This window comes from Tursiops truncatus, chromosome 16 (assembly GCF_011762595.2).
Source record: "Tursiops truncatus isolate mTurTru1 chromosome 16, mTurTru1.mat.Y, whole genome shotgun sequence".
NCBI lineage: Eukaryota > Metazoa > Chordata > Mammalia > Artiodactyla > Delphinidae > Tursiops > Tursiops truncatus.
In genome coordinates, this window is record NC_047049.1 from 26,175,737 (window position 1) to 26,200,876 (window position 25,140).

Genomic DNA, 25,140 nt, shown 5'->3' on the forward strand with positions numbered 1-25,140 from the left:
GAAGGAGGATAATGATAATATTTACCCTACCTGGCTCACTGGGCCATTGTATTTCATGTATGTGAATGGGCTTTGAAAACTGAGCAACATACAAATACAATGGGGATGCATCATAATATGACTAATTGATTCAGATGGCTAGGTTCACTTCTCGCTAAGAAGAGAAGAATTTGAGGGAGATTCTTGAGTTCCTACTATGTGCCTGACATTGTTCTAAATGCATCACCAAATACATTCATTAGCTCTAATTCTGACAAGAATGCTGCAAGAAGGCTATGTTTTTACATGTGCCATGTAAAAGAGCATGATAATGAGAAAACTGGCAGTCACAGCTAGAAAGTGAAGGAGCTGTGATTTGAACCCTAGTGTCTGACTCCAGAGTCCTTACTTGTTCAGTTTTGCCACATGGCCTTGGATAAATAACTTGATCAAGTAAAACATCTAATTCTTGGCAAGCCTTAGAGACAAAGTTTGACATGCCGACAGTTAATACAGAATTGCCCAGGGCAGTATAGGTGGCTATACAGAGAAAATGAGTGGTTATTAGGATCCTATTAGGGCTCTTTCTATGTTAAGTAATAAGCTTGGTATACATATGACTCCTGCTTGAGAGAGCTTTGAGCATGGGAAATACCAGCTCCATGAATTCCCTGTTTCATATATAAACAACAAAATGATATTACAGAAGTGTGAGGGTCAATGTGTGGCCCCTCTTGGGGAGCAGGACTTGAGAGAAAGGGATAGAAAGAATTCACTAAATGAGAACCTTATTAGAAGGCCAGAAATGTTGCTTCTTTATGTCATTCTCAATTAAAAAGCCAGAGGAGATTCCTAGGATAATATCTTCTTATTCGATCAGAAGTTCTTATCTAATGAAGACATTAGTTCTTGGTAGTAATTTTAAAAGGTCAATTTAAGGTAAGGTGATAGCAGGCAATTGACATACTGGTTTTATGTCATTAGCTTTCCTGTGAAGTAAGGGTTCTCTTTTTCTTATTTCACTCACTAACCAGAAGCCTCTAACTTCCTAGAATTTCTGTTTGAAAATTATTGCTAAGAAAATTTGGATTTTAGCACCATAATTTTGCTAATTACGGACCAATTTGAAGTAAGAAAAGAGAATATTACAGGCTCTGTACAGAGGACTAAATGCATACGGGAGGGCAAGTAGAAGCAGGATGTTGTAAAAATCATGGCAGTATTACTTAGATGATCTGGGTTCTGGCTCCTGCACTTGTGTAAGTCTTGTGGACTCTATTTCCTAAAAGGAGGATAATGATAATATCTACCCTACCTGGCTCACTGGGCCATTGTATTTCATGTATGTGAATGGGCTTTGAAAACTGAGTACCGTACAAATACAATGGGGATATATCATAATATGACTAACTGACTCAGATGGCTAGGTTCTTTTCTTGCTAAGAAGAGAAAGATTTGAGGGAGGTTCTTTGAGCCATTTAACTTTTGGTGCAGGGAATATATATCCATGCACAATGTCTTCCATTTGGGAAAAGAACCCAAAAAACTTGTTCCCCATTATAGCTGTTTGGAATGACCAAGCATTTTCAAAGTTAATTGTGAAAGGTAAGGTTGATTATGTGTAGTGACCCTTTCAAATGTGTTCTTAATGCTTTGGTGTTAGCTGGGGGTATTGAATATACTTATCTTCCGGTTTCAGACAGAGGACCCTAGTAAGTGCAGTCCTCGATTTTGGGAGGAGCTCTTCCTTATGAAGGTAAGACTTGGTGGCACCTGTGGATTTTCCTGGTAACTGAGATTGCCTTCACATGTGTTCTAGGTGCTGCAGTAAAAATGCACTCAGGCCCTTATTGTTTCCTCGTTAGGTGAATTTAGAGTACCTAGAAGGCAAGCTGGAATCTCTTGATGGTGAGGAGTTAATGAAGATCAAGGAAAATATTAATTGCTTATTTCAACACTGCATCCAGGCTCTGGGAGAGGAGCATCCAATTCGAGTGGTCAATGCATTGCAGGTACAAGGCTGGGAGACTGGGGAAGTCTTGTTTAATAGGAGAAAGAAATTGTAATACATCTATTGGAACTTGAGGAACCTAAAATTGCCCTTAGGTTTGAGGCTTGCTTTCTTTGTTTTTTCTTTATTTCTTTAAGTAATCAAACATCTATGCCATGTTTGTTTAGCCATCTTCCTGGTTAAACAAATTGACGCCTATAGTAGTTATCTTGTCCATTTTATAATTTGATCTAATGCCAAGGAGGATTGTTTGACAGAATTTTTATTATTACTTGAGGACAGGAAGAGAGAGAGAGGAAACTCTGGCAAGGTTGATTAGTCTACAGCAAAATCAGAAGACTTTCTTAATTAAATAAACAGTATTTTCTTAATGTGAGGTTTCAGAAGGTCCTTGACTCCCTGAAGTTACATGTAATATTTTATGTGTAAATGTACGTTATGTGTATATGAACATTTTTTTTGCAGAGAGGGCTTTTGTCAGATTCTCAAAAAGGTCTGCAACTCTAAAAACATTATTCTTTTTTTTTTTTTTTTTTTTTGCGGTACGCGGGCCTCTCACTGTTGTGGCCTCTCCCGTTGCGGAGCGCAGGCTCCGGACGCGCAGCCTCCGCGGCCATGGCTCATAGGCCTAGCCGCTCCGCAGCATGTGGGATCTTCCCGGACCGGGGCATGAACCCGTGTCCCCTGCATCGGCAGGCGGACTCTCAACCACTGCGCCACCAGGGAAACCCTAAGAATCACTATTCTTAATGCTAAGTGGCATGATCGTGAGGAATATTCATTATTCTTGAACTACATTCATTATTTCTTGAATTACTGTTACGTGCTAAGCATTGAGCTGGTGGGATACATTATAGGCTTCTTGAGGGCAAAGACAGTATTATTCAATACTTTGTTCCTAGTGTGTAGAACAGTGCCTAGCAAATAGCATTCTAGAAGTAAATTTTTTTGAATGAATGATGGGCAAAATTTCTAGAGTTTATAGTCTAGTAGCTCCAGTGTAGCCTAGATTGGGCTGAGTATTTAGGGTAGTGATTGACAAGCTTAGAATATGAAGAACTGATGACAGCATAAAGGATTTTGTTGGAACTTTTGGTAGATTGGGTTTAAGTTTCTAACTTACAAGTTGGACAGATCACTTTGTGAGCCCCAGTTTTCTCATCTGTAAAATGTAGAAATTACCTCTTGAGTTGATGCCCCAGAGAGAAGGACCATGTTTATCCTGTAGCTTTGTTAACCCTTGGACAGTAAATTCTACATTTCGAGCATCACAGTTGTAGTGACTCATTAATTGAAAGTTGAAATGAAAGTTGGAAATTGTACTTCCTGTAATTATAGTGGCTTACTGTGGGGGCATGAATTATAAACTGATTTTAGTCCAGTGAAAATAAATTGACATTAAGCCACTTGGTGACCCATAAAAATATAGTACATTTATTATAATACCTGATATTTATTGAGCTGTAACAAAGTTAAGTTCCAGGCACTATTCCAGGAACTTTAACAAAGTTCCAGGGAGTATTCTAAGTGCCTTACAGTATTAATTCACATAGCCATCACAACATCCCTATGAGGTTAATGCTATTATCATTCCCATTTTATAGCTGAGAAAAATAAGGCACTGAAAAGTTAACTAATTTGTCCAGGCTCACACAGCTAGTAAGTAGTGGATGGGGATTGTAATGAATTTTTAAGATTTGAGTTGATTGGTTGTTATCATATAGGGACCTCTATAGTTATTAAAAATGGTAAACTATTATGTAAATTCTAAAACTAATGTTAAATAAAGGAAAGCTCCACCAATCCCATGATTCAAACTCAAGAACTGTTTTTTATTTTTATTTTTTTGCGGTACACAGGCCTCTCACTGCTGTGGCCTCTCCCATTGCGGAGCACAGGCTCTGGACATGCAGGCTCAGCGGCCATGGCTCACAGGCCCAGCCATTCCGCGGCATGTGGGATCTTCCCGTACCGGGGCACAAACCCGTGTCCCCTGCATCGGCAGGCGGACTCGCAACCACTGCACCACCAGGGAAGCCCCCTGTTTCTTATTTTTGAATATCACCTTCCAGTCTTTGTCTGCAGTGTAATTTTTAAAAAGTGGATGGCCAGAAAATGAAAAAAAGAGGATGACAACAGTTTCAGTTGCTGTTCCTCTTTTCATTTCTGGATTTTGCACATATTAAGACCCAGACTGTGTTTTGGAGCTCAGAGAATAGAGCAGTTGAATGTCAGCTGTGTAAGGAGAAGGTTCTGAGGTTGCAGTGTGAAGCTACTGATCCAATGCCCTTTGCATTTTGAGACTTCCTTTCTAGAAAGAATTCTTTCTCTCATCTCTGCAGACCTTGTGTGCACTCATTCGAGGAGTCCATCAAAAAAATAAGTCTACCTCTGGGTTTGACATTATCAACATGCTGATGGGCTTTGACAAGGCGGAGCTGTGCATGAAGGTGAGACATAAGCTGTAGATGTGCCTGTGGATGTCTGCTTCTGACAGCTGTTCATGGATCATCTGCAGACAGTTAGATGCACTAGAAGATTTGGACTCAGACATAGATGATTGAATTTTTATTCTTTTTAATTTATTTTTGGCTGCATTGGGTTTTTGTTGCTGTGCGCTGGCTTTCTCTAGTTGCGGCCAGCGGGGGCTACTCTGTTGCAGCACGCAGGCTTCTCATTGTGGTGGCTTCTCTTGTTGTGGAGCTTGGGTTCTAGGCATGCAGGCTTCAGTAGTTGCAGCACATGGGCTCAGTAGTTGCAGCTCATGGGCTCAGTAGTTGCAGCGTGTGGGCTGTAGGGCACACGGGCTTCAGTAGTTGTGGCTTGTGGGCTCCAGAGCACTGGCTCAGTAGTTGTGGCTCCTGGGCTCTAGAGCACAGGCTCAGTAGTTGTGGCACATGGGCTTAGTTGCTCCGCGGCCTGTGGGATCTTCCTGGAGTAGGGCTTGAACCCGTCTGCCCTGCATTGGTGGGCAGATTCTGAACCACTGCACCACCAGGGAAGTCCCTCATACGGTAATTCTATGTTTACATTTTGAGGAAATTCCAAACTGTTTTCCAAAGTGGCAGTACCATTTTACATTTTCCCCAGCAATGTGGGTATGTGTGTGTGTGTGTGTGTGTGTGTGTGTGTGTGTGTGTGTGTATGAAATGTCTATTCAAATCCTTTGCCTGTTTGTACGTTGAATTATTTGTCTTTTTATTGTTGAGTTGTAAGAGTTCTTTATATATTTTGGATACAAGTGCCTTATCAAATATCTGATTTGCAGTATTTGTCACTATCTTGAACGAATGTTGTTCATAATATGAACTTTGAAGAACCTGTCTTCTCTCATTCACTACATTTAAAATAAAGAAATCTGTATGCCAAAGAATCCTTATAGTGATTAGTTTATTTTTTAAAAGTTACAAATATGTGGGACTTCCCTGGTGGCGCAGTGGTTAAGAATCTGCCTGCCAACGCAGGGGACACGGGTTCAGTCCCTGGTCCAGGAAGATCCCACATGCCGCGGAGCAGCTAAGCCTGTGCACCACAACTACTGAGCCTGCGCTCTAGAGCCTGTGAGCCACAACTACTGAAGCCTGCATGCCTAGAGCTTGTGCTCCACAACAAGAGAAACCACTGCAATGAGAAGCCCGTGCACTGCAATGAAGAGTACCCCCATTCACTGCAACTAGAGAAAGCCCATGTGCAGCAATGAAGACCCAATGCAGCCACAAATAATTAAATAAAATAAATAAATTTATTAAAATAAAAACGTTATGAATATGCAATTAGGAATACACAAAGATTTAGTACCTGGAGTCAGTTCCTTTTTTTTTTTTTTTAAAAGATGTTGGGGGTAGGAGTTTATTAATTTTATTAATTTATTTTTGCTGTGTTGGGTCTTCGTTTCTGTGTGAGGGCTTTCTCTAGTTGTGGCAAGCGGGGGCCAGTCTTCATCGTGGTGCGCGGGCCTCTCACTCTCACAGCCTCTCTTGTTGCGGAGCACAGGCTCCAGATGCGCAGGCTCAGTAGTTGTGGCTCACAGGCCTAGTTGCTCCGCGGCATGTGAGATCCTCCCAGACCAGGGCTCGAGCCCGTGTCCCCTGCATTAGCAGGCAGATTCTCAACCATTGCGCCACCAGGGAAGCCCTGGAGTTAGTTTTTAATTCTAACCTTTTACAGTCTATATATATATATATATAGTAAAATCCCTAATATCTTTTTCATTCTTACAGTTTTCACTACTGTCTATATACTGCTGATTACTAAGTCTCTATCTTTAGCCTTAATTCCTCCTGAGTCTCAGACCTGTTCTCTTTAAGCACTTGCTGAATATACCCACTTACACATACCTAGGTACCTCTTGTTTGGCATATCCAAAATGGAACTCATTGTTTTCTATACTTCTGTTCTTCCTCATTCATTCTGTGTCAGAATGGGGATACCTGTCTTCCCAGTTCCCCAAGCCAAAGACCTGAGAGTCACCCTTGACTCTTTCCTATCCCTCATCTTTCATATCCAGACTATCACCATGTTCAGCTAATTTTACCTCAGCTCATACTTCTCATATCTGTTTTTTTCTATTTTTCCTCTACTGCCAAAGTCCCCATTATCCCTGAACTATTGCAGTGATGCCTTCATTCTTTTGACAAACATTTGTTATGCTCCTCTGTGCCAGGCATCGGGGATACAGAGGCAAATAAGACATGGCAACCCTCCTCAGAAAATTGATAGGTTAGTCTTCTTTTGTCTCCCTCTCTCCAGCCTTACCATCTTTAAATCTGTCATCCACGCTGACAGCAGAGTGATGTAACTTAACACTCAAATCTTTCTTGCTTAAAACCCTTCATTAGTTTCCTATCACTAAAAGGATAAAGACCAAGCTCCCTCATTAGCTGTATAAAACTTTTATGATCTTCTTTCTATTTATTTCTCAAATCGCATCTCTCATCACTGTGCCTCACTCTTTATACTTCTGTAATAACAAACTGCCTGTATTCCAACTGCATGTCCAGGACCATTTCATTCTTCATGTGTCTTTGATCATGCTAATGCCTGTCTAGAATTCCTTTCCTCCTCAAGTTTTAATTAATTCCTACTGATTTTTCAAAATACAGCCTGTCCCTGAGGAGTCCTGGAATAGGTAACTTCTGAGCTAATTCCCTTCCTCCATATATATTACTGTCATAGTAACCATTAAACTGTTTATTTGTTTTTCTCTCCTGTTAGACTAAAAACACCTTGAGAGCAAGGGTCATTGTCTTATTTTTTTCTTATTTTCTTTGAAAGCACAATATTTAGCGTATAGTAGACTCTTACTACATATTTGTTGAATTGACCTGAAGTAGCTTATTTTGAACCTTCACTTGACCTTCCAGCACACTAAATCCTTTTTTTTTAAGATTTATTTATTATTTATTTATTTATTTAATTTATTTTTGGCTGTGTTGGGTCTCAGTTGCAGCATACGGGATCTTCGTTGAAGCATGTGGGATCTTTCATTGCGGTGCACAGGCTTCTCTCTAGTTGTGGCCTGCGGGTTTTCTCTCTCTAGTTGTGGCGCGCAGGCTCCAGAGCACGTGGGCTCTGTAGTTTGCGGCACGCGGGCTCTCTCACTGAGGTGCGAGAGCTCAGTAGTTGTGGCGTGCAGGCTTAGTTGCCCCATGGCACGTGGGGTATTAGTTCCCTGACCAGGGATCGAACCAGCGTCCCCTGCATTGTAAGGTGGATTCTTTACCACTGAACCACCAGGGATGTCCCGCTAACTCCTTATTCTCCATTCATTTTCCTCCTTTATTTAATGTAAAATATTTCTTTTTTTCTTCCTTGTAGTATCTAAAGGTTTCATCTTTTGACTACATTGGATAAAACAGTTGGTTGTTAGTACAAGTGTTAAACTCTAATCACATTGTCTAGTAGAAGCGACCAGGATGGATATGAGCTAGCTTTGTTGGATAGTGCATATGGCCAGTGAACAGCTAGTAGTGATGTTATCTCTCTGTTGTTTGTTCAGTGTGCCTGCATCAAGTGATATGCTTTCTTATCAAATAATGAAACATATCTAGCTGTTTAACCATTATTATTAACCTTTAACTTAATCATTTGTTTAATTTATTATTTAAAATTTGTTTAATAGAATTTAATTTTATTTAGTTTATTATTTATTGTTTTTAATTTGTATATTATTTAACTGTTATTAATCTTTTAAAAAATTTCATTCTAATCTGAAGGTTTATATGAGGGTGATAGGCTGCAAACATTCATTTACTGGAATAGTAAATTCTTTATTTTTCTGTGTGGTTGTTCTAAGGCATTTTTCCCAAAATAGCTAGACTTAGTTAGAAGTCTTCCATTTTTATGTCTAGTCTTGCAAGGCCTAGGCCTAAGGGAATGATATGGTTGCTTCATTTTATTTTATTCACATTACCCTACATAACGTAACCCTGAGTTTGACAAAGACATGGTGGAGATGTTCTTTGATATGGTTTAATACTTAATGGTTCTCTTTCTCAGAACTTGATGGAGAGTTTGGATTCATTGCTTTGTGCAGAAGGTTCTGAAAGTCTAAAGAGCTTATGTCTGAAACTTCTCCTCTGCTTAGTGACTGTAAGTAACTTACCTATATGTTTCTTTGTCAAGGGTGTAAATTGACAGCAGGGGCAAATTTGAATTCTTGAGCCCAAAGTTAGAAAGGAAAAGAGAAAAAAAATCTCTACTGGGCCATTACATCACTCTGTTGTGTTTGTGTAGAAGGAAGTTATTTGTATGGGTTTTCGCTTCCTAGAAGTTGCTCTTTGGAGCAACTGCTGACATTTTTAACCTGTACCAGTCTGGATTGTTAGATTTTGCCCTTCATCAGGTCTCATTTGGAAACAGTTTTTGTGATTCTGAATATTTTTATTTGTTCTGACTTTGATTTTATAGCTGGAAGCTGGCCTGTACCTTCTAGTGGGAGGAGGGTAGGGTATTATTCATTTACTTCAGGTGGTTTCCTTTCCCTGCCACTGCTTGAAGACTTCTGGATCATAAAGTTCTTCCTGTGCATCTGGGGAATGAAACCCAAGAAACTGTTAGGCAAATGCTTTTGTGAGGGTATGAGAGAAACAAGGAGAAGTTCAAAGATTTAGGAAGTTTTAATTTGCTAATTTCTTACCCTTATAGTGTCTTGTCTATTCAGGCTCAGGTGGCTTTGGGAGTGCTTTAAGATCTGCTAAGTATCTAGTAGGATGTTTTAATATTTCTGTTTCTCTTAGATACTAGGTGAGGAGATATACATGAGATATCAGAGTGTCTTAGTATAGACTTTAAATAGCCTTTTATTATATTCAGGTGACAGATAACATCAGCCAGAACACTATCCTGGAGTATGTAATGATCAACAGCATATTTGAAGCAATTTTACAGGTAGGTCAGTTCCCTTGTCACCTCTTTCTTTTTTGGGTAAACCACCTCCTCAAGCACTCTCACCATTTCTGGTTCTGGTTACAGATACTCTCCCACCCGCCAAGTCGTAGGGAACATGGGTATGATGCCGTAGTCCTCTTGGCTTTGCTGGTGAACTACAGAAAATATGAGGTAAGTGGGTCCCTTAATGGAGAGCTGTTACCTTTCTACAATCTTCCTAAATGTGGCCACTCCTAGAGGATTTTGCTTAATGTAGAAGACATGTTCTTGGTAAATGGTTTATAGATTAATTTTGATAAACCAATTCTAGAAGTCCTATGTTAGATGCCTGCGGTAGAGGATATAGCTGTTTAAAGGAATCCTGTGGTGTAACTTCTAAAAAAGTGAGTAAATCTCTCTTAATGTAATGGTTCCCAAACCCAGCTTGTCATTAGAATCACCTAGTTATCTTTTAAAAAATATTTATTTATTTATTTGGCTGCGTCATGTCTTAGTTACGGCACACGGGATCTTCATTGTGGCGTGTAGGCTTTTCTAGTTGCGGTGTGCAGGGGCTACTCTTTGTTGCGGTGGCTTCTCTTGCTGTGGAGCATGAGCTCTAGGCGTGCAGGCTTCAGTAGTTGTGGCTCGCGGGCTTCAGTAGTCGTGTCTTGTGGGCTTAGTTGCTCCGCGGCATGTGGGATCTTCCCGGACTAGGGATCGAACTCGTGTCCCCTGCATTGGCAGGCAGGCAGCCAGCCACTGCGTCACCAAGCAAGTCCCTCAGTAGTTACTTTTTAAAAAGAAGATATTTCTGGGCCTTACTCTTTATATTATTTATTTATTTACTTATTTGTCTGTGCTGTGTGGCATGTGGGATCTTAGGTCCCTGACCAGGGGTCGAACCCATGCCCCCTGCAGTGGAAGCACAGAGTCTTAACCACTGGACCGTCAGGAAAGTCCCTGGGCCTTACTCTTTACACACCAAATCAGAATCTCTTAGGGGGTGAGACCTAGATATCTTTCTTTTTTTTTTAATATCTCCTTTTGAACGTGATGATCAGCCAGGATTGGGAACCACTGACCTAATGCATCTATTTTGAAATATTGGACTTATATATTGGATTTCTGCAATGCAATCAATCCACTTGTATAAATATCAACTGTTGGTTTGGGGGCTCTTTCTGATTTTGATGGGAGTTGAAGACAGAGCCTTATCCATATTAATTCTGGAGTTCTTTTTGCCTCTGAATTAGTCAGGGATAGATTTATAGGTTTTGAGATAAAGAGGTGAACTCAGAGATTTATACTTGGATTGGTGCATCTACTTGATTCCCCTCAAAAGGTAGAATACACAGAAAAAGAAGGGGGCCACTTAGGGAAGACCAGGGACCTCACTGGGGATTGCTTTGTAGGAATAGGGAGCACTTGGCACTGGGTCCTGGACACTAGGAGTACTTTACTGAACCCAGAAGTCAGGAGCTGCATTGAGGCAACTTGACTTTCTTCATTTAATAAGTAGCAATACTATGAGAAATGGGCCAGCTGGAGGGAATGTTTTCATTTTTGAGCTTCTGGATCTTCACTTAGTGATTTTTGATATGTTTACTAGCCAGGTCAAAAGTGATGGGTAACATAAAATATGGAGCTTATTCTTATAAATAGGGATATGAAAGAAAGGCTGGCTGTGAGAAAGGAATACTTAAAGAGGGACTGGAATATGTGGAGCAATGTTAACGTGTTATAAATCCCAGGAGTTGATCGCTTTCATTGTCTTGGAGGAACTGACAAATGGTGTACAGAGCTACTAATAAATAAGTAATTTATCACCAACACCTGTTTTGCTGGTGCTCTGGAAGGGCAGGCATGGTAGCCATTTTGATCTCTGTCATGTGTAATAGCCTCTGGGGCCTTATTACAACAGCAGGAAAAATAGCTGAGGAAAAATGCTGAAGGTAGTTAAAGCGAGTTATGTGTGAAAGGAAAGAGCCATCATCAGTAATGAATATTTTTGGAACATTCTGCTGGATGTAGGCCACTCTGAGGCAATGGCTTGGCTTCTCTAAATGTGAACTGAGCCCTAGTTCAGCCCAGTAAGACTTTCTGAAATGTCAGCCTGAAAAATTGGACATGGCCAAGGAACTGGAGAAAATCATATTTCTTGAGTGGGGTATGCATCTCTAGTCTGTCAGAAACCCCAGAAGAATTAATACAGTAGGTGAGGGCAAGCTGGTAGGCATAATTTATCTGGGCTTTGCAGCTTTTGATATAAGTCAATCACCAGAAACCATTAAGGAAACCTGGTGACCATGGAGCAGGAAGGTTTTTGATAGGAGCATGAGGAATTCCAGATGAACATAGCAAAACCAAAAGCTGGTGAAGTTTTATGCAAAATACAAGAGGGTGTGCTAGGGGGAACAACATTCTAGTTACCACCACAATTGATCCCATGACCAGTGGGGTAAGTTGTAACCTTTCCAGAAAGGTGCAGAGAGCACCAGAGAGGCTTGGTGTCCAGCTAAACACAGAGAAGAGAGATTAGGTGTTGGACTTAAGGAATGGAAGTAGTTCTTGCTCACTTCAAATAATGCATTCCATTTTAGTAATTTCATCTCAAGAGATAGAGGAGGCCAAAAAAAAAAAAAGGTCTAGGGAAGAGCAATGAAATTTGTTAAGTATGGTTTAGATCAAGTAAAGGCTGGACCCTATTAGAGTGATTCTGTGAAGGCTGACTGAGTGTGTAATCCTGTCTTGCTGATGAAAAGTAGATTGCCTTGAGTTTTAAAACATGACCACAACAGGTATATAGTGTTAAGGAAAATCAGTGTCTGACAGAATAGAAATTTTCACAGCATTAAGATCTTGGCCTTCTGGGTTGGCCAGGTCTTCTGAGATGAAGTGACTCAGCCCCCAACTGCTGCCCTGAACATGATGTTTCCCAGAAATTACAAAATTGTTTATTATGTCTGGTTGTAAGTTGTTCCTTCTCTTTTTCTTTCTCTCTTTTTTCCCTACAGATCTTCCTTTGACTGTGATAAAAATGTCAAAGGAAAAAAAATATAGCTACCAATAATCGAGCCCTTATCATATGCCAGATACTGTGCTAAGGATTTTACTTGATTTAAGTCTCATAGCAACCCCAAGGAAGAAAACATTTTTCCCCATTTTACAGATGAGAAAATGGAGCTTAGGTTTATTAACGTGCCTAACTTGTCACAATAAGTCGAGGATCTAGAACTCAAATCCTTGATTTTAGCCACCTTGCCTTTTCCTCAACTGTTGCTAATGCATAGGCTGTTCTTGGTAATCAGATGGTCCTTATTATTACTTAAGACAGTCTACTTTTGGGAAGGTGATAACTAGGACTTTTCAAAAATTGTGCCAAGAGACAGTGGCCTGTTCTTTCTACTGTTGTTTTCATTTGATGGCATCTCAAGGTCAGCCTACTGCTGATTTTCAGTTCCAAGGATCCACTTGCTTTGGACGTTGTCTGAAGTCTGTAGCGTCAGCAGGATTTGACTGTTAAGTTATAGGAAGAAGTATTGAGAGCCTTCCTCTGTCAGATCAAGTAACGAATGGAGTGAGTTTTACCTCCTTGAATTGTATTGTAGAAAACCTTGTAAACATTTGGGCTGTTAAAAAAACAAAGCTTCTCCTTCTCTATTCCCAGTTAGCATTCGAAAGATGCCCTCAGAAACTTGATTAATAAAGTCTGTGGGGTGGGGGGGGTTAACCTTTCAGTTGGGTTTCCAAGCTTCTCAGTAATGTTTTCTTGGTTGCTGTAAGAACTGCCAATCTGAGAACTATTGTTTCTAGCTTCCCCTGGGTTAGAATTGGTGCCTGATCTGTAGTAGGTCTTTCCTCACATACTACGCAGGGGTTGTTTTCAAGGTGAGCACGTCATTGGTTCTCATCCCACTGGTAGGAGATGGCCCAGTTGCTTAATGAGTTTAAATATATATGTATTTCCATATGCTGCCCAGCTGAGATTGAATCTGGAAAAACTCAAGAAATCTTCCAATATTTTAAGTGATGGGACAATCATTAAATCCCAGTGTCCTGACCAGATTGTAGTTTGGGTAATTACATCTTTTTTTTCAGTTCCCCTGCAGTGTTATTTGGGTATTGGATCTATAAATGGCCTCTCTGGCTGTTAAGCAGCTGCCACTTTCCACCCCCAAGGTGGCTTTGTTTTACGGGTGGGTGAATCAGTCCTTGGATATAGTTTGTGGAATGGTTAGGGAGCCTTTGGGATGAGTGTAAGTTAGCAACTTATAAATTTGTGCCTTATCAAGGGAGCTTTTATGCACCCCAAAAGACAGCTGTCCCTATAGACTCAGTAAATTATTGGCAAGATAGGACAAAGTGAGTGTTGTGGAGCGTTCACTTACTTCTTAGAAACAAATAAGAGGGAAAGATGGGAGAAGTGGCAGACATAGGCCTGAGCTGATTCAGTCTAGAGGAAAATGTGGGTAGAATAGAAGTGTGTGTGTGTGTGTGTGTGTGTGTGTATCTGTGCATGCTTGGTGAATGCCCATGCACACTGAGAGATTTACTGGAAATGGAGGAAGTCACCTGGCAAGATAGTTGGGCATAGGTATTAGGAGCATCACTCTAGAGAGAGCACCTTATGGAAGCATTTTTGTGAACACTTTGTTAAATAGCTAATGGGTTCTTAACTAGGTCACACTCACCTGGAGTCTCTTCTCTTGTTTAATAGTCTGTGAATCCTTATATTGTGAAGCTGTCTATTGTGGATGATGAAGCCACGCTCAATGTGAGTATCTGGATCCTTGTGTATTGTTTTAATTACTTGCCTTTGGTGGCCTTACTTTTAGTAGATATTTAGAACAGAGAGTAGAGAGCTAGTGTGTTAATTTCATCTGGCTATAAAGAGGGAATAGGTATTTCTTTTTAGAGCATCAGTGCTACTGTCTTACTGTTTTCTATTTTCTCATCATGGAAGGAAGGTGTGAGGGGATATTTGCTTGCTAGTCATGATGAAATGGTCAGTTATATTTCATGTTGTAGTGTGCTGAGGTTGATTATCCTACAGAGTCAAGAAGTTACATTTCCAAGAATAAGATTTAGATGGTATATCAAATCACCATGATGTACACTTTAAATATCTTACAATTTTATGTGTCACTTATACCTCAATAAAGCTGAAATTAAAAAAAAGAAAAGCTTAGATGACTCAATGTTGTGAGATTTCTTCTTGTAGAACCATCCAGATTATATTTATAGCCTGCCTTGGTGAAGCTGAAACATGGAGGACGATATATATCTGCTACGTATATCCATGGAGGTTTGGGAAATAACATCTGATCTCTGAATATAGGGAGGAAGAAGATGACCAGGTGTCTGGCTTTATTCTCTTTCCATCTTGCCCTCTTCATTCTTCTAATTTCTCTTCTGAAAAAAAAGCACACATGATTCATCCTTGTGGCCTTAATTGATCTTTGTGATACGCTTAGCAGTTTCACAGGGGGAAAGTTAATAAATTGATATTTATTGGATGCTTCTTCCCATTACATTCCTGTTTTCCTGTGGCCTGAGAGTAGCTTGTCTTTGTTTTTAAAAATAAATTTATTTATTTATTTATTGTAGGCTGCATTGGGTCTTCGTTGCTGTGCACGGGCCTTCTCTAGTTGCCGTGAGCAGGGGCTGCTCTTCGTTGTAGTTGCGCGGGCTTCTCATTGCGGTGGTTTCTCTTGTTGTGGAGCACGGGCTCTAGGCGTGCAGGCTTCAGTAGTTGTGGCATGCAGGCTCAGTAGTTGTGGCTCGCGGGCTCCAGAACACAGGCTCAGTAGTTGTGGCGCACGGGCTTAGTTGCTCCGCGGCATGTGGGATCTTCCGGGACCAGGGCTCGAACCCGTGTCCCCTGCATTGGCAGACGGATTCTTTTTTTTTTTTTTATCAATGTTGGGGAAGCAATGACAGGTTCTTCATTTTTTTTTTTTAATTAATTATTTAATTTTACTTTTGGCTGCGTTGGGTTTTCGTTGCTGCACCCAGCCTTTCTCTAACTGTGGCGAGCTGGGGCTACTCTTCGTTGCGGTGTGCAGGCTTCTCATTGTGGTGGCTTGTCTTGTTGCGGAGCATGGGCTCTAGGTGTGTGGGCTTCAGTAGTTGGGGCTCATGGGCTCTAGAGCACAGGCTCAGTAGCTGTGGCGCATGGGCTTAGTTGCTCTGCGACATGTGGGATCTTCTTGGACCAGGGCTCGAACCCATGTCGCCCGCATTGGCAGGCGGATTCTTAACCACTGCGCCACCAGGGAAGTCCCTGCACCTTCATTTAATGTGGGACTCGTCACTTTTATTATGGGTTGTCTTAGAGACATTCGAGAGCTTTTTGTTTGAAGATTCTAACTCACTCTTTTCTTTTGAGGTGAAAATTACCCCAGTGAAATTGTCAGTGGTCTGAGCTGGTCTGTTTCATCCCTTGTTACTCTATTTTAATTGTATCTGGAACCCTTAAGTAAGATAATTAGATCAGAAAAATCTTTCCAAAGAAGTTCCTTTTGATCCTTTGACAATGTCTCTCAGAATTCCTGTCCTTGTTGCCTACTTTCAGGTAGAACTTCTTGGGCTTGGACCATGGCACTGTAATTAGTGTTTTCTGTGGTCTAGTCATAGTATCACCAACAGCCCCTTATTTCACCTGTGCTATCTTTTTTTTTCTCTCTAGGGAATGGGGCTTGTGATTGCTCAAGCTTTATCTGAGTATAACAGGTAAGTCCACCTTTCCAGAAGGGAAGGGTCTAATTTTCGTTTGAATTGGTTGAGTAGGAAACAGGTTTGTTAAGAGTTCTTGGGTGAACGTCTCTTACCTATCCTAGAAGAGTATTTAGAGGTACAGCTGCTGGCAGATGCATTTGTTCTAGCTGGGCTTGATGGCTTTAGCAGCAGTTGTTTTTAACACTGGGGAGAAGTAGCCACCATGTTAGTGTCCATCTTTTGTTTAAGCAACTCTTACATTCAAACATTCTTATGCAACCTTTGGTATTTTATTGCAGAGCATTTTAACTAGTTTTCCAGCCATAAGCAGGCTCTTCCATTTAGCCCAATGTATCATATAAATACCGTTTTCTATGTAAAAAAGGTTGTGAAACACTGCTTTTTGTATGCTTAAAAAAAAGAAAAGAAAGCACTGAATTAGTTCTAGTTTGACAGATACTTCTTTTTCATCAGTAATCAACTGCAGCTTCCTAGAGTCCCTGTCTGTTCTGGGGGCTCTTTTCATTGATGCTTGCTTTCCCTCTTGCTGGGGATGGGGAAGGATTTGGTATTCAGTGAATGGAAACCAGAAGTGTATCTAATCCTGGCAAGGACCAGGCAGGATCTTTCTTACTCCTTTCCAGACTTTGCTTATACACGATTGGGTATTGGGATTTCAAATCTGTCCCATCTCCACAAATAGTTTAGCTCACAGATTTCCCTCCTTTTCCTTCAAAAACAAACAAGATTTTCACTGTTACAGCCTTAATTTTACTGTCACACTTTTCAAGTAATAGTCTGTTTGGGAAATAACTGGATCAGCCATATGTTAGAGCAGTTTCACACTTTTGCAGCTTGCTTTCTAAGACTCTCCCGAAGTAGCTGGGCATTTTGGTACACGCTACCTCAAGAGCAGATGGGTGCCTCTTAGCTTGCAGGGGAAACTGCAGTGGCTGGGTTGTCATAACGCTTTTGTTTTTTGGAGTCAGTGAATTCTGCGAGTGAGCTGCTCTGATTACCACTTGGTATGCCAAGGACAAAGACACGTGATAAATAATACTAAAGTTGAATTTAGTTATTTTTGTTCAGGCAGTATAAAGACAAGGAAGAAGAACACCAAGGCGGTTTTTTCTCTGCTTTAACAAATATGGTAAGTCCTACTTGTTTTTTCTCTCCTGCTCAGAAATATATGAGATCTGCAGGGGTAGACAAATTTAGACTCAGAAGTTTATTTTATTTTATTTTTTGCGGTACGCGGGCCTCTCACTCTTGTGGCCTCTCCCGTTGTGGAGCACAGGCTCCGGATGCACAGGCTTAGCGGCCATGGCTCACGGGCCCAGCTGCTCCGTGGCATGTGGGATCTTCCCGGACCGGGGCACGAACCCGTGTCCCCTACATCGGCAGGCGGACTCTCAACCACTGCACCACCAGGGAAGCCCCAGAAGTTTATTTTTATTTTTTTTTCTAATATTTGTTTATTTGGCTGCCCTGGGTCTTAGTTGTGGCATGCAGGCTCTAGTTTCCTGACCAGGGATTGAACCCGGGCCCCCTGCATTGGGAGCATGGAGTCTTAATCACTGGACCACCAGGGTTAGAATTTTTTTTTTTTCCAATTAATCAATTCAATTTTTTAAAGACAACAAAAACAAAAAAAGCGTTCATATTAAGCCAGACTTTTGCTTCCTAAAGAGTTGGCTCTGTTTGAGGACTGATGCTATGGAACACAGAATAGGAGGATTTAGATCCAAGTCCAACCCTGAGTGATCCTTGGCTGTCTGCAGTGGCCCCTTCATCTCTTGTAGTTGGTCCTGGATTCGAGGGATTGGTGCAGTGATCTGAGCCACTCATCTAAAGGCTTAAGGTCTGGGCTGAGAGGTCCATAGTTTAGGAAAGTTATTGGTTCAGTTTGCAAGACTCCTGAGCAAGGTATCTCAACCTTAGCACGATAGGCATTTTAGGCCAGATAATCTGGGACTGATTTTTAAGATATAAATCTAGGAGTCTTGGAACTTAGATTCAGAATGTCTGTCTTCTTGGGCATTAGTATTCAAGTAATCAGCCCTAGAGCAAGACAGATTTTGAGTTCATTGCAAGAAACAGCAGTCCCCCCATCTTGTCCCCCAAAAGGCAACTTTTCCCCCACAATATCTATGCCTTCTTCGTTCTCAGAGCCTACTGTCAAGGAAAGGACTTGATAAACTCTTTAACTCTGAAGCACAAATGGATAATCCCTCAGATGTCAGAGCAGTGTGAGTGCTGTATTGGTGTTTGATTAGATGAATTAGTTATAATTATATTGCTCCCAGGGACCTTTGCCTTCTAGCCAAGAAGAAAAGGTTTTCTACCAAATAAATGAAGCTCCAGCTGCATGGTTTTGGGCATCAATAAGTAGGTGGAAAAGGTATTCTTAGATGGATGGGCATCTATCTCAGTGCCTCTGATATCACACATATTGGAGGCAATCTACTCCATTTACTTATTCAACTGCCCTAGCTAGGTCACAAACAAAAGGTTTTATGATGTAAAAGATGGATGGTAGGTTTCATTTAGACAGTTCTGGTCTGAAACCCGGATATTCCCCCAAAGATGGCTCTGTGTTGGATGAACAGCCTGCTTTCCTTGTTCTTTGTGAGTTAGTTCCTGACTTCAAATAAGCAAATTCAAGGGCAGATGCAAAGTGATGAGGATGTTTAGGTTGCCGTTTACTTGTTGTCAGTGGTTACTAAACTTATGCATTAAAAAGGAGAGCTGGACAAAAGTAGTGGGATTGTTTTTTTGCTTTTTAAAGTCCCTTTAAGTAAAGACAAGTTAGGGGAGCTCTCATTGTTTCATTTATTACTTATGATTATTTTAAGATCTTCAAAGTGAACTGGTTTTGTTGTGTGTGACTGGTGGGCCAGGGTTCCAAGCAGCTTGTTTTTTGACTGATTAAAGGCTTGTAGGCACAGAGCACCTCTCACGTTTCCCTGCTATAACTCTGCAATTCCCCTTTTCTTCCACAGGTGGGCAGCATGTTCATAGCAGATGCCCATGAGAAAATCTCAGTGCAGTAAGTGGCTGACGTCTTTGTGCGGTGACTTGAACATTAGTGTGGGCTCTCACTGGATATGAAAGTGTGAAACGTTACCTCTGCTAATCTTTTATAGATTCAAACTTTTTTGGTGATTTATCAACTGTTTCTTGAGTTTTAAACAATAATGGAACCTTAGAAAACTCTGCTTCAGTCACATGTAACGAGCCCCAAGAAGCTGAAAAACGGTTCCCAGCTCTCTCTGGAATGAAATGAAAGAGGGCTTGGTGTCTGAGCCAGTTAAAGACTTAACTGGATTGGGGTGGAAGAGTGAGAGGGGGAAATAGTGAATGAAGTAGATAAGAACTAGTTCTAAGGAATTAAAGTTAAAGCTCTGACTGTATACCCTTTACATAAGCCCCAAAAGGAAATAAAGGGAGCATTAGAAACTCAAAGGGATTTATAGTGAGGAGCTGGAGTGAAATCTTACCTTGAGGGTTATACTCTTTTAACTTCTTCATTATAAGAGACTCTCCAATTTGTTCTCTTTTTCTTTAGAACCAACGAGGCCATCCTTCTGGCACTTTACGAAGCTGTTCATTTAAATCGGAACTTTATCACAGTGTTAGCCCAGGTTGGTTATGTTAAAAACTTCAATTCTTTTTCTCCCTGAATTTCATACATGGCTGTGCCGTGTAAACCCTACTTTGCATTGGTGAGTGGTAGTTATAAAGAGTTGCCTCAGTTGCCTTTGCTTCATGCTCTCCTCAAATATGTATGTTTCCATCTGGTGCTGAAATGGATCTGATAACATGCAAAGTTAATGGTCTTGACCAGTTTACTGATTCAGCTAAACAAATGAGATGAGATTACTTCATTTTGCTCACCGGAAATCCCTTGGTATTATCTGCCCATATGGATTTTTATAACAGGCTTTCTGCTTTCTAAACCTCTGTGGAATTACAACCGGAGATAAAATAGGCCACGTCACTTATCTTATTATCTTACCCATGTCCAAAGAAGAAGAGTACAAAATATCTTATGCAGCGTAAGGTTAGCTGTTAACCAAAAAAAAGAAAAAAAGTTTACAAATATTGAAAGCAGAAAGTCATAGAATCCTGAGTGCTGGATCACTTGCCTAAGGGATAGCCTCGGTAGTTGGTACAGAAGGGAACTTAAATAGGTTGAAAACTTGAGTGATGCTCATGAAAGCTGTCTTAAAAAATTGATAAAGTGTTTTTATTTTAAAGCCAGACTGTTTAAAATATGTATGAAGGTTTCTTTTACAGGAAAGTTTGCTTATGCTTTTTTCTCAAAGGGCAGATGTGTATGGGATCCACTGAGTTTCAGTAACAAAAAAAATAAGGTCAAAAAGCAGTGTGCTGGTTTGAGAGTCTGGCTAAGAGGGACTTATCATTTTTCATGACTGATAACATGAGACTTTACCCACTATTCTCAGGGTGTTCCTTGTCTGCTTTTTGAATTCTGTAACTGATTTTAAAGGAAGAAGTGAGATGGGTAAAATCTGGTAAAGTTGTTGGGGAAGAGAAGGGAGTAGCCACCACTCAGCCCAATTTTCAAGAGCTGATGTGGCAGGGATGGCTAAGGAAGGTAAGGGAAAGAGGAGTTATCTGTTTTGGTCCCCAGTGGATGTCTCACCCATGTCTCTGCCTCCCAGCCCCACACGCTCTTGTTTGTTGTGAAATGGGAAGGCTGCCCTCTGCATAGCTCTTTTTATAGTACCTGTTATCTCCTTGGTTCACCTGCATTTATTAGTCAACTATGTGGTCATTAGAACAGTCTGTAGATATGTTTTAGGTTGATCTGATAAGAATAGTCCCTTCTCAGATAGGTTCAAATAGGACAGCAAGTGCCCTTTTGTGTGTGTGTGGAATAATTCTGTGTTTTTTTGTTTTGTTTTGTTTTTTACATGGGCCTCTCACTGTTGCGGCCTCTCCTGTTGCAGAGCACAGGCTCCAGACCGGGGCACCAACCCTTATCCCCTGCATGAGCAGGCGGACTCTCAACCACTGTGCCACCAGGGAAGCCCCTATCCCAGTTTTTTATTCATATGGTTCTGCAGAAAAACTTATGTAATGGGAACTTAGTTGCTTAAAGAAAACTAGCCTGCAGAGCTTCTCATTAGAGTTTAGCAAGCATCAACAGTAATCAGGTACTCATAGGAACTAAATGTAGAAGCAGTCCCTCCTCAGTGAGCTTTCTGTCTAATTATGAGGCCAGAAATACCAGAAAGGATAAGCAGAGGATACCCAGAACTGGATTTTCTCTTTCTTACCCTTATCTGTGCTCTCGTTCAGAGTCATCCAGAAATGGGCTTGGTGACAACCCCCGTCGGCCCTGCTCCAGCAACCCCAGCCACACCACTGGGGACCACGCCGCCCTCCGCTGATGGTAAGTCCACCATCTCCTTTGTTTTCTTGACGAATATGATCTTGAAACTTCAGGGGTGAGCATAGTTCTTTTGGTTTTTTTGTTTTTTTTAACAAAAAGCACAATTGTTAATTCTTTTGCTTAAGAAATTATCTGAAGAACTGTCCTTCAGGATTCATGAAGCTCCAAAGAAAAGTCTGGAAAAGAGAGTCAAATGCTTTTTTCTGTAAAGAAGCTATATAACTCCAACTTGTCCTCCTCAGGGAATGGCTGTAGAATCATGGAATGCTAGATTTAAAAGGGAGCTCAGAGGTCAGTGATGTCCATCCTGCCAAACTGTCAGGGTACTTGTGAGGCTCAGATGAGATGTTTTATGAATATCTCGCTAAAATAAATGTAAAATAGTAATATTATCTCTTGTTATCATTTGACAAATGAGAGAATTGAGGCCAGAGAAATAAGAGGTTTGCCTAAGGTTAGTGAGAGTTGAGACTAAAAACCACAACATGGATCAGGGCTGGGACCATGCCTGGTTTGTTTACCACTAATTGCCCAGCATAGTGCCTGCATGGTCACTGCTTAGTAAATATTTGTTGAATAAATGGATGAGAAAGTGAACCTGGGATTTGCTCACTATTATGTGTCTGCCAGGTACACCCAGTTAAAAAATGACAAGTGCATAATAATTGGGAGTTTGCTGGGTGTTTAAGACTTCCCTCCCTAAAAAAATAACAAAAAAATCTCCACTTACCACTGGCACTTAAGAAAAGGGTAACAGAAAAGAAATAATGAATTTTGCCTGATAAACTTTGTGTCAGCCTGAATTGGTTCTATTGTCAGCTGGGTGTGTTTGATGGAATAACTTAACCTAAAAATAATCTTCATTAATATTTGATGTTTTGCCTCAAATGTTGACCTCATTTTGGGTAAAGAAGTACAGGAAATCTAACTTTGATCCTTTCTTTGTGCCTCCCTCCTGTCTGTATGACATGACTGTCTTTGATCTGCTTTTTCTTCTTCAAAGTTTCATATAACACCTGTGGCATTAGCATTTCAAGATAGTACAAGCATTATTGGTATAAAAGCATGACTGGGAGGTGCCACTGATATTCAAGTCTATGGCAGCAAATTGGATCTGTTTAGAATTGAAAGTCAAATTCCAAAATACAGGTTTCCCCTGCTGTCTGAAAGTAGAGCTCTCACATGAAACCTTCTGTAAGCCGAAAAGGCGTAAAGCAAAGAAGCAATTACCTGAGGACACATCTTGCTAACAGGTTTACAAAGGAAATCTAGAAAAAGCACAGATGCTCACAGTTTAAAGCTGTGGCGGCTTGATACTTAGATGCTGCATGTAGCTCCTGGGGAAGGAATTTGGTGGTGCCACTCTCAACTGCCTGGGATGCTCGCTGCCTCTGTTACAACTTGCTCTAAAACAAACGCTGAACACGACTTTCATTTTTTGCCTTTTTTCTTTCTTTCTCCCCCCCGCCCCCAACTCTTGTCTCTTGTTACATTCATTTCTAGTTGTTAGTAGGTGGTAGGATTTTTTTTTTCTACTTTTCATCGTCTAAATGTGAGGGAAAAAAAATGGAACGTGTATACTTTCTTTAAATTTTTTTTCAGTTTTATTGAGGTGATTTGATATGCATATACATTGTGAGAGAATTCCCCCCATCTATTTAATTAACACATTCATTACCTCACATATTTATCTTTTTATTTTTTGGAGGAGGTGAGAACATTTACGTTCTACTCTCTTAGCAGATTTCAAATACAACATGGTGTTATCAACATAGTCCCTGTATTTTACATTAGATCTTCAGATTTTATTAATCTTACAACTGAAATTTTGTACCCTTTTACCAACCTTTTTATATTTCCCCCACCCCTAGCCCCTGGCAACCACTATTCTACTCTCTGCTTCTATAAGTTTGACAGTTTTTTTTAGATTCCACATGTAAGTGATTCAGTACAGTATTTGTCTTTCTCTTTCTGACTTATTTCACTACGAATAATATTCTCCAGTCCATCCATGTTGCTGCAAATGGCAGAATTTCCTTCTTCCTTGTGACTGAATAATATTCCTTTGTGTATATATATATATATATATATATATATATATATATATGATATCTTCTTTATCCATTTATCTGTAGATGAACACTTAAGCTGTTTCCATATCTTGGCTACTGTGAATAATGCTGTAATGAACACGGGAGTGAAAATATCTCTTTGATATCCTGTTTTCATTTCTTTTGTATATATACCTAGAAGTGGGATTGCTGGATCATATGGTGGTTCTGTTTTTAATTTTTCGAGGAACCTTCATACAGTTGTCCTCAGTGGTTACACCAATCAACAGTGCACAAGGGTTCGTTTTTTTCCACATCCTCACCAATACTTGTTATCACTTGTCTGTTTTTTCTTTTTTTTTTTTTTTTTTTGGCCAGGCGGCTTGTGGGATCTCAGTTCCCCGACCAGAGATTGAACCTGGGCCTTCTGCAGTGAAAGCTCAGAGTCCTCACTGCTGGACTGCCAGGGTATTCCCTCTCTTGTCTGTTTTTTTTTAAAATTAATTAATTAATTAAAAAATTGTAGTATAGTTGATTTACAATATTATGTAAGCTTCAGGTATACAAATAGTGGTTCACAATTTTTAAAGATTATACTCTATTTATAGTTATTATAAAATGTAGGCTGTAATCCCTGTGATATATCCTTGTAACTTATTTAGTTTCTATAGTAGTATGTACCTCTTAATTCCCTAACCCTATTCTGCCCCTCCCCACTTCACCTTTTTTCTTTGTTTCTTTCTTTTTTTTTTATAAATTTATTTTTGGCTGCGTTGGGTCTTCGCTGCTGCCCACGTGCTTTCTCTAGTTGCGGTGAGTGGGGGCTACTCTTCGTTGCGGTGTGCAGGCTTCTCATTGCAGTGGCTTCTCTTGCTGTGGAGCACGGGTTCTAGGCGTGTGGGCTTCAGTAGGTGTGGCTCGTGGGCTTAGTTGCTCCGCGGCATGTGGGATCTTTCCGGATCAGGGCTCGAACCCATGTCCCCTGCATTGGCAGGCAGATTCTTAACTACTGCGCCACCAGGGAAGTCCCGCCTTTTTTCTTAAAAGTGGAAATTCTCTTTGGATTCTTTCCATTAGCGAAAACAGATACTAATGTAGGTTTTTCGTAAAGGCAAAGTGGCTTATGTAAAAATGAGCTTTCGAAAAGCGGGGCACACCTGTATCTTAATGAGAAGGAACATGTAGCAGGATTGCCTACTTGTCTCTGCTTATTCAGGTCACCAAATATTCCAATGGAAATACTGATCTTTCTCTTTAACGATGAAGCCTGCCTGGTTACCATGGATATCAAAAGGCGTGTATGTAGGTGCGTGTGTGCGTGCGTGCGTGTATGTGTGTGTGTGTGTATCTGAGTTCCATGCAATGTTGGGGTTTGGATGCTTCAGAGAAATGCCTTTCAAACTGTTCATTGGGAACGCTTCCACCCACACACTTGATTATGCAATGGCAGGATTTGTGCTTACTTACAACCAGTGAGCTTTTATTTTTTCTAGTGGGAAGATTGGAGTCAGCCCACTTTCAAGTGACTGTCTCCCTTGACAAAGGCTGCTGGGAAGAATTATGAAGCCAAAGATCAAGGAATAAACTCT

At 40.6% G+C, this 25,140-nt stretch overlaps 1 protein-coding gene across 8 annotated transcripts in view; it reads left to right on the forward strand.

Moving 5' to 3' along the window:
• Positions 1-25,140, forward strand: part of ARMH3 (armadillo like helical domain containing 3) — a 174,577-nt gene that overhangs the window by 23,201 nt on the left and 126,236 nt on the right. For 6 of the 8 annotated variants that reach the window (XM_019939855.3, XM_073794044.1, XM_033841739.2 and 3 more), the window contains exons 3-14: positions 1,679-1,735; positions 1,845-1,991; positions 4,333-4,440; positions 8,489-8,581; positions 9,305-9,379; positions 9,464-9,550; positions 14,079-14,135; positions 16,050-16,093; positions 17,168-17,228; positions 19,081-19,127; positions 19,647-19,722; positions 21,407-21,500. In XM_019939855.3, the coding sequence (XP_019795414.2) occupies positions 1,679-1,735; positions 1,845-1,991; positions 4,333-4,440; positions 8,489-8,581; positions 9,305-9,379; positions 9,464-9,550; positions 14,079-14,135; positions 16,050-16,093; positions 17,168-17,228; positions 19,081-19,127; positions 19,647-19,722; positions 21,407-21,500 (946 nt within the window). The remainder of the gene's footprint in view (positions 1-1,678; positions 1,736-1,844; positions 1,992-4,332; positions 4,441-8,488; positions 8,582-9,304; positions 9,380-9,463; positions 9,551-14,078; positions 14,136-16,049; positions 16,094-17,167; positions 17,229-19,080; positions 19,128-19,646; positions 19,723-21,406; positions 21,501-25,140) is intronic. The other 2 variants (XM_019939857.3, XM_033841738.2) reach the window with 2 other exon arrangements.